The sequence below is a fragment of the Bipolaris sorokiniana genome (assembly GCF_000338995.1).
Source record: "Bipolaris sorokiniana ND90Pr unplaced genomic scaffold COCSAscaffold_6, whole genome shotgun sequence".
NCBI lineage: Eukaryota > Fungi > Ascomycota > Dothideomycetes > Pleosporales > Pleosporaceae > Bipolaris > Bipolaris sorokiniana.
The window spans coordinates 406759-422910 of NW_006911900.1; the positions used below are offsets into that span (position 1 = coordinate 406759).

At 51.9% G+C, this 16152-nt stretch overlaps 8 protein-coding genes across 8 annotated transcripts; 4 read left to right on the forward strand and 4 right to left on the reverse strand.

Annotated features, from left to right (window-relative positions):
* Positions 1 to 237: 237 nt before the first annotated feature.
* COCSADRAFT_180765 (uncharacterized protein) lies at positions 238 to 2178 on the reverse strand. Its single transcript, XM_007701135.1, has 2 exons — positions 1931 to 2178; positions 238 to 1874 (listed from the first exon to the last, which is right to left on the reverse strand). The coding sequence occupies exons 1-2, from the start codon at positions 2102 to 2104 to the stop codon at positions 468 to 470; spliced, it is 1581 nt and encodes a 526-aa protein (XP_007699325.1). The 5' UTR covers positions 2105 to 2178; the 3' UTR covers positions 238 to 467.
* Positions 2179 to 2353: 175 nt separating this feature from the next.
* COCSADRAFT_115712 (uncharacterized protein) lies at positions 2354 to 3439 on the reverse strand (the record flags this gene model as incomplete). The annotated part of the gene is made up of 3 exons (XM_007701136.1): positions 2354 to 2841; positions 2897 to 3164; positions 3239 to 3439. 3 exons carry the CDS (start codon positions 3437 to 3439, stop codon positions 2801 to 2803), a joined length of 510 nt encoding a protein of 169 aa, XP_007699326.1. The 3' UTR covers positions 2354 to 2800.
* Positions 3440 to 4961: 1522 nt separating this feature from the next.
* On the forward strand, positions 4962 to 6677 carry COCSADRAFT_140871 (uncharacterized protein; the record flags this gene model as incomplete). The annotated part of the gene is made up of 3 exons (XM_007701137.1): positions 4962 to 5377; positions 5434 to 6259; positions 6307 to 6677. The coding sequence occupies 3 exons, from the start codon at positions 4962 to 4964 to the stop codon at positions 6430 to 6432; spliced, it is 1368 nt and encodes a 455-aa protein (XP_007699327.1). The 3' UTR covers positions 6433 to 6677.
* Positions 6678 to 7771: 1094 nt separating this feature from the next.
* Positions 7772 to 8888, forward strand: COCSADRAFT_140875 (glycoside hydrolase family 61 protein; the record flags this gene model as incomplete). The annotated part of the gene is made up of 5 exons (XM_007701138.1): positions 7772 to 7872; positions 7925 to 8012; positions 8063 to 8246; positions 8303 to 8473; positions 8539 to 8888. The coding sequence occupies 5 exons, from the start codon at positions 7772 to 7774 to the stop codon at positions 8832 to 8834; spliced, it is 840 nt and encodes a 279-aa protein (XP_007699328.1). The 3' UTR covers positions 8835 to 8888.
* A 207-nt stretch (positions 8889 to 9095) lies between these two features.
* COCSADRAFT_36122 (uncharacterized protein) lies at positions 9096 to 9562 on the reverse strand. Its single transcript, XM_007700912.1, has 3 exons — positions 9520 to 9562; positions 9208 to 9461; positions 9096 to 9153 (listed from the first exon to the last, which is right to left on the reverse strand). Exons 1-2 carry the CDS (start codon positions 9531 to 9533, stop codon positions 9272 to 9274), a joined length of 204 nt encoding a protein of 67 aa, XP_007699102.1. The 5' UTR covers positions 9534 to 9562; the 3' UTR covers positions 9096 to 9153; positions 9208 to 9271.
* Positions 9563 to 9669: 107 nt separating this feature from the next.
* Positions 9670 to 11701, forward strand: COCSADRAFT_36123 (glycoside hydrolase family 47 protein). Its single transcript, XM_007700913.1, has one exon. The coding sequence runs from the start codon at positions 9877 to 9879 to the stop codon at positions 11584 to 11586; it is 1710 nt and encodes a 569-aa protein (XP_007699103.1). The 5' UTR covers positions 9670 to 9876; the 3' UTR covers positions 11587 to 11701.
* Positions 11702 to 12491: 790 nt separating this feature from the next.
* Positions 12492 to 14560, reverse strand: COCSADRAFT_89102 (uncharacterized protein; the record flags this gene model as incomplete). Its single annotated transcript, XM_007701139.1, has 3 exons — positions 12492 to 13138; positions 13191 to 14308; positions 14361 to 14560. 3 exons carry the CDS (start codon positions 14558 to 14560, stop codon positions 12492 to 12494), a joined length of 1965 nt encoding a protein of 654 aa, XP_007699329.1.
* A 421-nt stretch (positions 14561 to 14981) lies between these two features.
* On the forward strand, positions 14982 to 16035 carry COCSADRAFT_115726 (uncharacterized protein). The gene is made up of 2 exons (XM_007701140.1): positions 14982 to 15584; positions 15643 to 16035. The coding sequence occupies exons 1-2, from the start codon at positions 15066 to 15068 to the stop codon at positions 15772 to 15774; spliced, it is 651 nt and encodes a 216-aa protein (XP_007699330.1). The 5' UTR covers positions 14982 to 15065; the 3' UTR covers positions 15775 to 16035.
* Positions 16036 to 16152: the final 117 nt, after the last annotated feature.

The following is a 16152-nucleotide window of genomic DNA, read 5'->3' on the forward strand; positions in this document are numbered from 1 at the left end:
ATCCGCCTATCACCAAGCACGCACACTACCAAGATCAGACCGCTATCCGTATGTAATGCTCTCCTCTTGTCACACCGTCGTGAGAATCTAGCGAGCCCAAGTGGGTGATCCCATGTCTGCCGCTTGCGCCCGCCCAATGACATTCATAAGAGGCCGCATCGCTACGCGCCCGCGATATTGGCTGTGCAAGACTAGCGAACCTTCACTTCAGGAAACACTTGATGAGGATAAGATACAGCCAGGGATGAGTCAATCTTCTTCTCATGTCAATCATAACGGGCGTTATATTATACAAGCCTTGAGTCGAGAGGCTGGATACAAATACTTCTATACACCATGTCCAAAGTAGCTTCTCATGCGCCGTCCAATGCTACCCAGTATTTTGCTGCGAGTGCGCTTCCCGTGGCGCCTAGACTCGCCGTGTGCGCCGGCCCATTCATACAATTCTCTGCACCATCAACCTATGCTCAGCCTGACCCCTTCTTCTTCTCGTCTTCTTCTGCCTGCCGTCGTTCTTCGGGGCTAAGGTGCTTATGTTGCCCGGTCAGATTGTGCCATGCATTCTTGAGGAACCCCTCGTTTTCATGTCCGGTTTGAGTCGTGTTGCCTGCCTCATCCTTCATCTTACCAGGGTTGATGACCCGCTGTGCGTTCTTATCTCCCATCTCATCCGCAAGCATCTCGAGAATAGTTCGCTGGTTGACGCTGAGATACTTGGGCATGTTGACTTTGAATTCTACACGCAAGTCACCCTTACCGCCACGTCGTCCAGATAGCACCTTCATGCCCATGCCAGGAAGAGTAATGCGGTCTCCCGTGCCGGAGCCAGTTGGCACCTTGACCTTGACTTCGCCATCCAGGGTAGGAACCTTGATTTCACCTCCCAACACAGCAGTAGTCAGGGGGATAGTCGCCGTGTGGAGGATGTCGGAGCCGTTCCGCTTGAACTTGGAGTCGGTAGCCACGCGAATGAGGATGTAGAGATCTCCCTTTTGACCACGAACTTGGCCAGAAGACATGGCTTGTCCGGTAAGTGGCGCATCTCCCTCGCCGTTGACGCGTAGGCGCATGCCATCTTCGACACCACCAGGAATGTCAATGGTGATGGTTTTTCTCTCCTTGACGGCTCCATCGCCACCGCAAGTGCTGCACGACGAGCCTCGGGGGATTGCGAATCCTGAACCGCCGCACGACGAGCAGGTTGCGCTCATGTGGAAGCCGCCCATACTTGTCACTCTCTGTCCAGTACCTCCACAGCTCTTACACTCTGCTCGTTTTGCTCCCTGCTTCAGCCCACTGCCACTACACGTCCCACACTCGACCAGTGGTGTAATGTGAATATCTTTCTTAACGCCCTTGGCTGCATCCAAGAATGAAATATTTGTTTGCACTTCGATATTGTCGCCCACCAGAATCTCTTCTTCAAAAGGATTCCTCCGTCCACCCGCCCTTCCTCTTCGACCACCAGTGAATGCTCCGAATAAGTCCTCAAAATTGATGTCTTGGAACGGACCCTGTGCGCCACCACCAAAACCTCCAAAACCGCCAAAGCCCCCACCAAACGGATTGCCACCAGGCCCCCCAGGCCCAGCACCGGCACTGGCGCCAGGATTGAAGCCACCGTTGGTATCGAAAGCGCCTGCGCCGTACGTATCAAAAGCCTTCTTCTTCTCGGCGTCGGAAAGGACTTCGTATGCGGATTGCGCGGCAGCAAACTTCTCTTTTGCGCCAGCGTCCTTGTTCGTATCAGGGTGGTATTTTTTGGCCAGTCCATAATATGCTTTCTTGATGTCGGCTGCCGACGCATCTCTACTGACTCCAAGTGTCTTGTATGGGTCGGCCATAGCGAATGATGGAGGGGAAGCATGGAAGAACTGCGCAGAGCATTAGCATACATATCTCGTCATAGGCATGAGGGGAATAATCGTACTCGTATTGACTGTGTGCTATTCTGAGGCTGTCTTTGTGCTATTGAGGGTCTCCGCGATTGTGCTCTTGTCGCTTGAGTCGCTATGCATCGCCGCTGGCACTTGGTAAGGGACCTTGAGCCAGCGATGCGTACGGGAGCCACTGCTTTGAGTGGCATTGGGCCTATGAAACTCATCTTGGAAGATGTCGGGAATTGATCAAATGAGGGTGGTGATGCCAATCTACAATATCCTTTGCGACCCAGGCGGTAATGTCTTACCCGACAGTTGATAACTTTTTGCGGGCACGGGCCGGTGACGCACCGCCATTGGCCGCCCTCGGTAAAGAGCGCGTCGAATCTTCGAGAGTATGCCACGACGCGATCTCGGCCTGAGGCTTAACTGAACAGTTGGATAATAGAGAATAGCTTAAATTGTAATTAGATGGTCGATGCGCTACTGCAAGCCTGCATCTCTGCGCAAAAGAGGTCTTTACTGCTGCCACTACCACCATGTATGCACTCAGGCTGCACATGGAGAGCACACCACGTCCAGACCTCAGCGACCCGCTATATACAGGCACCATCCAGCGCAGAACCGAACCTTGACAATATCCAAATGCTCGTTATCCACAATGCTCGTATCTATACATATCGGATTGCGCTGTATATGTGCAAGCCTGTACCGTAATCGTCCACAGCCCCGGTACAGCCCGCAATGCGTAACACCTCTTTCCCTAGTCATAAGATGCCCGGTATTCCAAACGCCTATTGAATGCTCATATCCCATAAAATGTGTATAAAGATCGGAGGCGACCGCGCGCCAAAGAGGGGGTATCGTCGAAAGAAAAAAAAGGCAAAAATGCAGTACTATGCGTGTGCGGAGTGGCCCAGTCATTTCCTGTAAGGGGCGAATCGTACTCTAAATTCTTTGTCTAGAAAGGTTCGATTAGCAAGGCTGTTGTGGAGGAGCTGCGCCAGCAGCCGTACCTTGGTGTTTTGACTTGTACAGCCAGTCGACAATCACGTCACTCTCGGTGACGGCCTGCGAATTGAAGCTCTTCTTGACTGCCAGCCCCAACTGGTCCTTGTGTACGCGGCGCTTCGACTTGGGCCGCGCCATAGTCGGGGACATTGTTCCGATCCCTTGGTTCAAAACGACGTGGCTGAGGGGGTTCTTGAAGCTCGACGGGCAGTCGAGGCGATGGGCTCGTCGGTAGCCGTGGAGCACAGACGAATCCTGGGCTGACCATTTGATCTGTCCGCGGCGGGCGCATGTTAGCAAATCCACGGGCTGCCAGGCGACGGGACGGGGAGAGAGGCGCGACGAACATTGCCTGAGGAGCTGAGGTCGACCGAGGTGTTACCACTGTTGGTAGACGCATTGTCTACTTCCTTGAGACCGCTGCCGTTCATGACGCTGGTCGCGCCGTTGCGACGACCGCCGCGAGAGTTTGAGGCCTGGAGCGTGTGCAGTTTGTCCTTGAGCGACGGGTGGACGTCGTCGGGGTTGTGAGTGCGTTTTGGCGGCATGGTGCAGGGCCAATGGATGGCTGCAGCGAGATACAGACACGCTGGGGCTGGTGAAGAGCGTACGAGGAGTCGTCGAGGAGTCGCGATGTCTGGTCATGCGCTGTCCTAGTACGGGCGGCCAGCGAGAGGAGAACAAAATGACGGCAAAGGGTCCAAGCGTAGTAAATGACGTTGGCGCGCCTCGGTCAGGGTCCGCCCTCGCATTTGCATTTGTCCCCTTGCCCTCCTTCTTCCCCTGCATTAGGCCTCCGTCACCCAAATTCCATAGAGGTAGAGAGAGAATGTGTGTGCGAGCATGCTGGCAGTGGACGGCCGTTACTCGCCCTCTGCTTTTGCCTTGCCCAGCTTTGGCTCTTATGTAGAAGGCGCTGCATGGCTTCGTCGTCGCGTAAGTCGCGCGTCGCTCCTCGGCTTTCCCCTCACCATCCATCCCGGCCCCTCGCCTGAGACCAATAGTGCACCCCGAAGTGGAAGCACTGCCGATGTCGCTGACACGGTCTGCATGGCATTGGCCTCCTTCGCCATGCCATTTGGAAAGCAAAAAACGTCCTGTCTGCTCGAACATGGCATGGGCCAGCCATCTCGGCCCTTTGCCGCTCGCATGTCCTTCAAAAGTGGAGACCCGTAAGCTCGCGTGCAAGTGTTCCCCTGGCGCTCAGCATCTGGCCGTGTAGCCTCCCCGTACTACACAAATCGTCCGTGTGTCTGTTGTTTGGATGCGCATACTGGCCCGAGAAAGACGACTGCCTTGCGTAGCGCGTGGGCGCAGAGATTGATGAAGAGGCTGATAAGCGAGTGCCACAACGATAAAAAGGAAGAGCAGATGCTAGTTGCAGTCGGAATCCTCTCGGGACCCAAGCAAGTACCCGCAGCTGGGCTTAGCGCAAGTCGGGGTTCAGTAGAGATGGGTGAGCACCGGAACGAGTAATAGTCGAGTGATAACCTGTCCAAGGTGATTGGACGTCAGTCAAACCAGCCGCATCATGGACGAGCTGGTTCCGCCACCAAAAGACACTGTTCCGGCCACATGCGTGGATAGTAAACGGACTTTTGACATCTTTTCTGAATCCCACCACGTAGTGTTATCTTGTCTATGCGTAGTCCATCTTGCCTAGTCACCTGAGTCCACAATTCACATGTATGCACTCTATTAGACTCATTTCACTTCACTCACTTCAAGCAACATGAACAATCACCGTTTCACCGCCGCTTCTCTCACCTTTCGTCTATACAAGCAGCCTCCACCATCTCCTCAACACCACACTTCTCTGTTGTCTCATTCAACAGTCTTCGGTCTACTAAGGCCTCTACCAGGATAATTCTGATTGGAAGCATTGATCATTGGCTCGCAGTAGTTTCCCAAGGCCTCTCACCTCTTGGTCCGCTTCAAGCTGATATTCGTGGTAGTGTCTGCTTGACTTCCAAGCGTCATAACCGCAAGAGACCTCATCAATTCCCCGGTACTATATCCAAACCCAACATATCGCTTCCCTTACAGTACTCTTCGCGCTCCATCAAAACAATGGGTAAACACCTTGATCCTGCAGCCAGTAAGTTCTCGCCGTCCGCTTCTCGGCAGAACAACGCGGCCCTTCAGGCAAGCAGTACTTCTTCATATCTCGACGCCCGTGTCCTGAACCTTGAAGAGAGGCACGCAGGCTTACAGGAGGATGTCATTGGTCTCAAAGAACTCTGTCACGCCCTCTCCTCCACCGTCGACAGGCTGAACAAACGTGACTTGCCAGTACACGCTGGTCCGTTCCGAACTGCCAGCGACATTGAAGCATCACTTCAAAACGCTAAATGCTTTGGCATAGAGTTGGAAAGGCTTAAAGAAGAGGCTCATGGATCGGTGAACAACAGTTCCGACAGTACAGCCAAGAAGTCGACTCCTCCCCATTTGCGTAGGAACAGAGTTGAGTCTAGCATTGGTGACAGGTGAGCCTTGTATGCCCTGATATTCATCGAGCTGCCGAAAGCTGATCGTCCCGCAGTCCAAAACAGAGTCAAGCTGTTATTGCACTTATCGATTCACAAGCTAAGCAGCAGCTGGTACCGGCGCCGACTCCTCGTCCTTCCCCCAAGATCACCGTCCGAGGCGAATCAGAGTCGTGGAAGCCTCACCATATCACCACCTTGGCCCCATTAGCAGGCAACATCCCATGCGCAGATGTCACATTCCATCCGGACTTCCTTGCAAACCATCTGGGTGGCATTCCTTGGTCACCAGGCCTACGGTTTGTTAAAGGCAAAGGCCCTTGCATACTCAAGAACCGTACGTATTACCAGCTCGACCTGGAAAATGAGCCATATCTCCCTCAAGCACCTGGCATGCACGGTGCCAAACTCACAGCATTCTTCAACAAGGCTCCCGAAGAAGAGTTTGGCGGCCTTTTCGACGCTGACTCCAACTCGTACGAGAATGTACCTATGTTCGTCCTTGTCAACAAGCGTTACGTGTACTATGGCAATTACTCGCAGACCCGCTGGTCCGACAAGTTAGATCATGAAACTATGGCGACTAAGGTTCCTGAGCGTGTCAAGAACTTCTGGGCCGAAGAGCTCGCTTCGCCGACAAGGGAAGAATGGGTTACTGAGGAACTTAAGAAGCATTTCTTCCGCAGGCCTGAGTATAGCGGCCGTATTTTTGCTGCCCCAGACAAAGAGACTACTGTCAACTCTGCCGAAGATGCAAAGCTCACAGAGAAAATGGTTAGAGACGTGCGCAAGTATGTCGACGAGCTTCGCCAGTGGGATCGTGAAGCCAGTATGAAGACGGCCATGATTAAGAAGCAGTCCATTCTTGACGCATTCAATGCGGTAAGTGATTTGACAGCACCGAAAGAGATGCTGCTAACTCCGTGCAGTCTGACATGGACGAGACGCCTGCACTTCGTCTCTGGTGGGAGTACCTCGAGTGCGTCGACTGGAAGAAGGACTTCTATGACCTCTTGGTAACTCTTCAGAAGCGCGAGGGACAGAAGTACGCCTAAGTAGCCATCACATTGCGTGCTAAGGTTGTTCGAGAGGTGTACATCTGTCAAAGTGGAATTGGTTTTAGTTCTTTGGCTGGAGGGGATCGTTGATGAAATATGGCGTTAAAGTAGGATATTCACTTCTCGCATGTGAGCATGAAGCAGCATGGGTGATACCCAGGTCCAGAACGGAGGCGAGGTGAGAATCTTCTCCATTCTTCTTGAGCAATGGTCTGAGTATCTTTGATTTGGACATCCTTGGGCTGTCTGGCATCCCGAGTTCATCAAAATGAAGTAATAATAATTCGGGGTGGCCAATCAATTCCAGCACAATCGTCTCTCTTCCTTTCGGCATAGCCCTTTTGAGTAGCAATCTCAAGTGCAGAAATTTCACATAGACTCATGCCCGGGCAGCACCTTATTTAGCTCGGTGTCCTTTCCTCCTGTCCTGAAATTGCAGCGGCGCCGCCCCACCTAATCAACACTACATACACACAGTCTATCTATGCGTCGGTCGATTCACACCTCACGCAATTTTCTCCGAACAGGCATTACTGCACAGCGCTATAGAACAGTATATGTCGTTGGGGCAGATGACGTAGCGCATTGCCTCGACTCATGAGTAACTTTGAGAGTGGGTATCGCCGCCATCCTGGGATTGATATGATACGGCGTTAACAAAGACTTTAAAGGTTCATCTGAACTTTCATTGTTTATCCCCAGTCGAATCTCCAGCATTATGCAATACCTGTTCGGAAAGACTTTTCTCAACTCCAGTGTCTGTTGTCGTTGTCATTGGGCCACTGACAGTACTACTAGCCGTGAAACACCGAAGCTTTGATCGTAATACTTCAAAGCGGAACAAGCATTCAGAAACCCCAATCAGAAAGATTTTATTGTAGAATAGCCCACGTGTCAAATCTATTACGCACCCAAGTGACGAGCCACATCCTGCCGCTTTCCCCGCAACTTTGAACTTCCGGTTGTTAACACCCCTGCACTATTCATTTATGTCACTACGAAAATTTCGTCTTATTCGCCATACTTGCCAAACCATAGAGTTTATCTTATATTAGTATCGGATGGGGTTTTAGTTAATACTCCGACTACACTGGCTCTCTATAGGTCCCGATCTCGCCAGGCTCTACATAAGCAAAATATGGGACTCGACAACCGGGTTGGGTGTTGTTTCATCGCTGGGGATGTTACGATATACAGCCCGAGTGCGCGTGACATTGATCGAATATGCGAAGACTCAGGAGAGATATAAATTGATCGCATTCTTGGCTCTCTTTCTCTCCACTAAAGTACGGTCTTGGGTTACACTAGACATCCACCTTGGCAATCTATATCCAACATGAAAGCTTCTGTATTTCTCACAACAGCTACGCTATCCGTGACTGCACTTGCGCATGGAGGTATTGATAAGTACATTACTGGTGATAAGGTATATCAAGGGTACGCATCTTCTTACGTATTGAATACTTCGATGAGGGCTAAGAGCATTCAGTTGGGAACCATACAACGACCCAACCGGACAAAAGAGTATACAGAGACAGTACTCATCCTACGATCCCCTGTTCATCAAGGATCTAACAGTAAGACTTCAGCACAACACGAGGCACTGATATTCTAACCCGCCCCCTAGACTGTAAACATACGATGCAACAACAAGGGACTATTAGGCACCGGTGTGACAGGCACCATTGCCGCAGGCACCAAACTGATAACCCACTGGAAGCAATGGACTCATAGGCCAGCCACGTTTATGGTCTACATGGCCAAGTGCCCCGGCTCATGCGATAGCTGGGACGGCTCAGGCAAAGTCTGGTGTATGAACGAACAACCCATCCTACCAAACCACCCACATCATTAACCTCAACCCCAGTCAAGATCTTCGAGCAAGGTCTCATATCCGGGACCGAAAACGCCGGTGTCTGGGCCGGCGACGCCATCTTCGAAACTCTCAACGCAGCCATCACCATCCCCAATGTTCTAGCTGGCGAGTACATGTTCAGACACGAACTCACTGCCCTGCACCAGGCAAACAATCCTCAATGTACTTTTCCCTCACCGCCCTCATACTCCAATACACGATTTAGCTAAACTAACGCCCCTACCCAGTCTACCCAGAATGCGCCCAATTCACCGTTACGGGCTCCGGTACCGCATCGCCTCCTGCATCATTCTTGGTGTCGTTCCCTGGCGCGTATACGGGGACGGAACCCGGCCTTGCGTTTAATATTGACTCGGAGGATGCGAAGAAGGCGACGAAGTATCCTTTGCCCGGGCCGCAGCTGTGGGATGGTACTAGTAGTGGTAATGCGACGATGCCTGGATCGCCGGTACCCTCGACGGCGGCTATGAAGCAGCGTGGTGCTGGTACTTCGGGGCGGCTGCGCCGGTATGGGAGATGTTAAGATATACTAGGTTCGGTAGTTGTGTGAGTGGTTGATGTGCGTGGATGATGCTGGTTGTTACAGTCAGTGTGAACGAGATTGAGCTTGGGTGGATATTGAATATTCATGAATGGAAAGCTGTTCGAATTCGATTTCCAATCTACCCCTCTCCTTTTTCCATCTTCTTATGATTCAGTCGCTGGGTATTCGATAACGAAGCTATCTTCCACTTAAGCACATACGTAAATATAGTTACACATCCCCTACCCTCTTGATGCATACTTCAAAAGTACTTCACCCCGCATGTCCAAGCACAGAAACTGAAAATGGTGAATCGATTCTGAAAATCGTCAGACTTGATTTTTCTCGTATGCATGAATCATGTCAAAAATACCCACTGTTTCGCCCATGTGAATGTATGTAGATTTTTCATGTTGCTCAAAAGATGTTGAAGGTAATCACGTGCTTCGCTTCTCCACAGCAGATATCTTTGGCAGAGCTTCCTTCAATTGCTCCTTGTCTTTTTCAGTAGGGGTATAGCCGAGTTTTTCTTCAGCCACATCGGAAATGTAGAGGCCAACACCCGCATACGCCATGACTCCCACACCGATGATCATGCGTGTCTTGGGTGGTATGTTCTTGAACCACCTGAATCATGGTCAGTAAGTCAAAATTCTTGTGACTACTCAGACAGGATATTTCGTACTGCCAAACGGCCATGTTGGGTGTTGTGAAGTTGCTATTGTCGTGATGCTCCAGGCTCGGTAGTATGACGACGCACAACGACGCACAACGACTCGCAATGCCAAGGCCAGGCCAAGTACCAGCAGCACGCACCATCTCACACCACAACCTCGACAACTTTCATGGTCCAACTGGTCTCTCACAGTCCTGTTGTTCCCTCCAGCTTGACGCAATTGGCAGACCATGGCATGTCCGCGTTGAAACACTAACGTCGACTGCCGCATCTCCGCACCCGTCCCGGAAGACAGATGTGCGCGCTATTACCACCCGCTTCTTGAGGCCCCCGCCAGCACTATACGGCTTCTAATCCTCTCCAATCATGCCCGGCTTCCGCCGCTGGGGCAAATCCAAGTTTGAACGCAATCCCGAGTCGTCGTTCAAGCTCCTCGCCGCCATCATCGTCATCACCCTCTACCTACTCTTTAAGGAGTTTCAGAACCCAACCTTTCGCGGACAGGGTGCGACGCAGGCTGGCGCACAAATACAATATGCCGACTGGAACGGCACTGGCAAAGCGGACGAGGCGCGGGCCAAGAGTGTGCGCGATGCCATGAAATATACCTTCTGGAAGTACAAGGAGCGCGCTTGGGGTCACGACGATATCTTGCCTGTGTCAGGGCGCAGTGCTTCGTCCAGAAATGGCTGGGGCGCCTTCATCGTAGACTCAGCAAGCACACTGGCTCTCATGGGCTTGTGGGATGAGCTAGCACACTCGTTGGAGCATGTGGTAGCTATCAACTTTACCCACGCAGAGGACCTTGTCGACCCCTTCGAGACCACGATACGCTACTTGGGCGGGCTGCTGTCCATTGTGGATCTATATGATGTCGGGCTGATTCCTGAGGATGTACTAACCGGAGAGGCGCGCGATCTCATACTCGAGCAGGCAGTTATTCTGGCAGGCAAGCTAGCGCCAGCATACGACACCCCTACAGGCTTGCCGTGGCCCCGTGTAGACTTTACGACAGAAGAAGGCGAGCCACATCCTTCTTTCATACTACATGATGACCCCGCACAGCGTGAATTTGAGCACCCTGCAATTGGACCTGCACGAATCGGCTCTTCAGTCCTGGAAAACCGCGTCCTGACAAGGCTGACTGGCGATGATATCTACGTCTTGAATTCTACAAAAGCATGGGCACCTCTAGTGTGGTCCAATTGGAGGACACCATGGCCAGGAATGGTAGATGCCCCTGTCGATATCATGACAGGAGAGCCTGTCCGCCGTCAAAGACACTGGGATGGTGGTCACGATTCCTACTACGAGTACCTGGTCAAAATGACAATCTTGGCGCCTCCCTCAGACCCCCATCTCCCAAAGTACAAAGAACGCTTCGTGAGGGCCGCCTACTCTCTCCGTAGACACTTGGCCTCCCGCTCTGCACCCGCACCCGGACACCTCATGCAGCACCTGTACATCGGCCGCCAAGACGACGAGCAATTCGAGAACCAGCAAGGCCACCTTGCCTGCTTCGCCCCTGGTACCATTCTCCTTGCCTCAAAATTCTACACCGAAAAACCCCTCCGCACTTTCGCTCTCGCACTCCTCGAGGGCTGCCACCACACATACACCTCGACCCCCACTAAAATCGGCCCAGAAACTTGGTCCTGGACCCCAAAATTCAGCTATGACAACCCGCTATTCGCTCCGGAAACCCCGCGTCAAAAGAAAGAAGCGTCTACAACTGGCATTTGGTCCCGCGACCCAGCGTACAAGGGTCGTCCCGAGTACGTCGAAAGCATCTTCTACGCCTGGCGTATCACCGGCGAGCAACGCTACCGCGACTGGGCTTGGGAGGCCTTCTCCGCATTCGAAAAACATTGCAAGGCGCCATTTGGATATGCACAGTTAGCAGATGTTTATGATACTACTTCGAAAGATGAGAGCAGATGGGTTGATGTTCAGGAGAGCTTTTGGGCCGCGGAGACGCTCAAGTATCTCTGGCTTACATTTTCGGATGTCGAGGTCGCGAGTCTGGATAGTTGGGTGTTTAGTACTGAGGGGCATCCTTTTCGGATGATTCGCTGAGTGTGGGGTGTGGGGTATGATGTGGGGTAGTATTGTGATTAGAAACTCCAAAAAAAGAAGAAGAATGGAGGAAAGGCCATTGTATTTTAGGTGTAAGGGCGCAATGATACCCGGCATTTGTGTAGTTTTAGTTGAAACGAAGAAAATTAAGATGATTAAGAGCTTTTTCCTTCTAGAGACCTTTGAAACTTTTGTTCTTCTTTCATCCAACGGACTTTCATTTCAGTAATTATCCTTTCTCTCCTTCCAAGTTCTCTATACATCAATCGACTATTGCCCCCCCTCCCTCCCTCCCACGCTATACATCCATTACTTCAACATCATCACAATCCACACCACACCAAAACACTTTCATTCATCACACCTCCACATTTCACCCATTCCAAAGAAGAAACATGATAGACGTAGCGTAGCTTCCAAACAAAAAATCAATAATCAAACCGAACTTTCAAAATACGTAGTGTTGGTATTCTCTGCATAAGAAAAAAAAAGGAGGTCAAACAAAGCAACGATTGTTCAACCAAAAAAGAAAAAAAAGGATGATGCTGGGTATATAAATGAGTAAATCATGGAGAGATAGAGAGAGAGCGCGATGAAAAGAACTAAGTAGTAGGTATTGTTTGGCAGACAGGAGGACAAAAATAGGAATCAGGTGGACATGTCGTTATGGAACCAGAACACGCTGGGGAAAGGGGAAGGGGCGGGGGCCTAACTTTCTACCCGTTTGCCCTCTCATACCGCCGCCCCCCTTTTTTTCGCGGAAAAAATAAATAAACGCGGTTATGAGACCGTTTTTGGTGCGGAGGAGACTTGATTGGAAAAGAAACATGTAGATGAGGGTTGATGAGGAGATGTACGAATGAGCATGAAGGACGTGGTGTAGTCTACGTAAGGAAACTGCCTTTTCAAACCGTGCCGAGTAAGAATTTCCAGTGGAAGTCATTACTCGTCACGTCGAACGAGGGGTTTACATCGCGGAGACTAGGCAGCTTCTCTGCACCATTTGTGATACCGCCATTGATCTTCGGGAGGGCGAGGTTGTGCAGTAGCGATACTGTGCGGCCTGAGCCTGTCGAGAGCTCAAACGTGGTGCCGTTAGGACTCCTTCTGCCGGGTGCGTCGTGCAGAGCCAGACGCATAATCGAAGTGATGCGGCGGAATCGCTCAAATGCGTCTTCTCGGTTGTTTGAGGTATCTCGTGGGCGCGGCATGAGCGAGGAGAGCTGGTCGCGGTAGTGATCGAATGTTCGTGCTAGTTGGAGCTCGCTGGGGTCCCAGCCGGGGATGGGCGATGCGTAGAGGGCGAGTTTGCTCAAGCTGGTAATGGTGTTTACGAGGTTGAGCCAGTCGATTAATGAGATGGATTCGAATTGGTTCGAGGAGAGTTTGGTGGTGTTGTCGAGGAATTGCTCGAGGGATCGCACGTACGTCACACGCAGCGACAGCTGGAACCCTGAGGCCCAAGGCGTACAGTCTCTGTCTACGAGATCGACAGAAGCGGCGATTCTGTAAAGATGTATGCGGGCTGCAAGCTGTAGCCATTGCAAGGTTGCTGGTGTGCTGTTAGTGTTGCTTCAATCAGGTTGTATATATTCAATGCTCACCAAAGTCATTCGCTTGTAGTTTGGAGGAAAGGCGAATGTTCTCCCACTTCTCATTCAAACGATTGACTTGTGTGCGAACAACTACTGCTTGCTCTGACTGACTGCGAAATGTCTCCTCCACATCTTCCATATACTGACAGACGTCCATCAAGATAGGGAGAACTGTGTCTGTCTTGTTTTCCCATGAAGAAGCTAGTTCAGAAGCGTAATTTCGGACAGTTGTCGTGTGAGACATGGATCGTGCCTTCAGAGGCTGCATCAACCCTATATTGGAGGATAGATAGTAACACCCCAGGTAAGCTCGTTTTGCTTCTTTGTCTCTGGGGTCATCCTTATGCAGAGGACTTCTTGCAGCTCTTGATATGTTGTCCAAACCCAGGTCATGTGCTATGCCCAGGCACAGCTGAAGAAGCAAGGTGATTGAAACGGCCTGAGCGTCCATGTAGTGTTGGTGCCAAGCTATAAAAACCAACAGTCCCTGGAGCAAATCCAAACTCTTTTCGCCTTTCATGATTTTGGTCATGACTACCTTTCGAAATTCTTGGCTAAGTGTGTGCCGAAGCTGTGGTGAATCGTATGATGCGGCTGTTAATACAGCAAACAACAGCATTGGGCGATTGTGGAACAGATCCTGGCAACGGCAGTCCCTCGGTACAATCACAAATGGAAAGTAGTCGACCATGCCACGGTAGGTATCGAGCAGCATTTGCATGTGTACCAAGCTGATGGACCTGATGAGGGGATCTAATCGGCCAAGACATGACAGAGTTTCGTTAAAAGATTCCCAAAATGGCAATGAATTTTCAGGTTGAGATCCTGGGCTTGGGAGAAGGGCAGTACTGGGCGCAGATGAAAGAGGCACTGTTGGAGCAATTGCTTGTTTTGCCGTTGGGGCTTGTTGCGGCGGGTCTAGGACTGCCAGTTGGGAGGGAATAGTGACTACCGAGGGTAAACTGGTTTGAGCCGGAGACGGCGCCATGGTCGCAACAATGGCAGACAGTTTGTCCAGCTTCTTGTCAAAGTCGCGTAGTTTACTGGGAGTCTGGCCATCAGTGCGCGCCTTTGCAGGCCGCCTGCGGGCGACATGCTCTACGCACTCTACTCTAGCCTTCTGGCACCTGGGGCACGTGTCATTGGATGTGGAGTAACAACAGCGACGAGTCAACATACCTCTGGCAAATACTCGGAGTGTCCGAGGGCACACAGCGAACCTTATGTTTTCGACATCTTTCGCAGGCAAAGGCGTTGCCTATTCTACCCTCCCGAACGTCCATGATGGGAGCGAGGCTGGCAGATTTGGGAGAGGGAGAGCCATCGGTCTCCGGTTGCGCCCTCGCGGAGGTCGCGCTGGTGTGGGGAAGTCCGATCATATGCCAAGTCCGGGGTCGAGGTTGCTGTGAGGAATAAAGGGCTCCAGGCGCGCGTATTGGATGGTGCCAGAAATCAACACTGCGCTGACAGGCCGGTTGGCGACACGGTAGGCCATTGCATCGAGACGCGAGAGCTTTGAAATGCGTGCAGCCGCGGGTTTGCCCATGTGGCAGTGCGAAATCGTCGAGATACCTCGGGTAGTATGGGCGTCGGCGCATCAATGGCCCGCGCTGCCGGCGGCTACATACTCCCGACTCCAGCAAAGCCGCTCAAACGCCTCCCGACTGGTCCGAACTTCCGTCCAATCCATGCCGGGGGGTGGTCAACATTGCGTCCTTATAACGTGAGCCATGTCTGGCGCAGACAAAAAGGTGACGACGCTGGTCGTCAGTCCCCTGGATAGAGACAGACGGCTCGTCTCCTAGACGCGACGCTACCACGATAGTTTCTGCCCTCTCCAGCCGGCTTTGATCATGACTAACCTACTAACCACACGACAACGACATGGCATCCCAAGCCCCACGCGGCCATGCGAGCGGCTTTGCAGGAACGATCGGATGGGGCAACAGACCGGCCCTTCTGCTTGTCGACGTCTGCAATGCTTACTGGAGTGAGGATAGCCCGCTCGACACCCGATCAAACCCTGCTTCTGCGGCTGTGCCCGCATCTATCGCAAAACTCGTCCATGCCGCCCGCCAGGGAAAAGTACCATTGATATGGACCCGCGTTGAGTACATGGAGCCTGACATGGCGGACGCGGGGCTGTTTGCCTGCAAGGTCCCGTTGCTGCATGTTTTCCAGCGGGGCAAGGAGACGGGCCTGGAGAGTTGGGTTCCGGGCCTGGAGCCTACTGCAGGGGAAGTCATCGTATCCAAACGCTACCCGTCAGCCTTCTTCGGAACTGACCTCTCTACACGACTCCAAATCTCCCATGTGGATACTCTGGTCATCTGCGGTGTCAGTACAAGTGGTTGTGTGCGTGCAACTACTCTGGACGCAATGTGCCTAGGATTCCGACCAATGGTGTGCACTAATATGGCAATGCTTGGGCTTGTGGAGACGTCGCTAACCATGTTACCAGGTTGTTGGCGAGGCCTGTGGTGATAGATCACCTGCTGTCCACAATGCAAATATCATGGACATGGGCGCCAAGATGGCAGATGTGGTTTCCGAGAAAGAGGCGATTGAGAAGCTCAAAGCTGGGTGGTTGTAAATTCATTCAGCTGAGCTCGACCCGTCTGTCGTCTTGTCGCTTTCTACTCTCTCGTCTTGGACGTTTATTTTAGGTTGAGAGATTGGGCTTTTGGGCTGGTTTTTTGTGTCGCACCATCTTCCACGGCGGGGCCAAGTCAGCATTTAGCATGTTTAGAGAAATAGAGCAAAATCTCAAAGGTACAAGATGAAGCGCAGCCCAACCAGCTCACCAGACGCAGTGGCCTGACATGGAGGAGGGAACCAGGCATGCCCGATGACCTGCACTTTCCTGATTCTCGCTGCCTGCTTCACATTGGCAGCTACGTGTACTTACTCTACCCGCCAGATTGGATCGTACGTAAGTTCAATTGACTCACGCCACCCTATACTGTGCCGA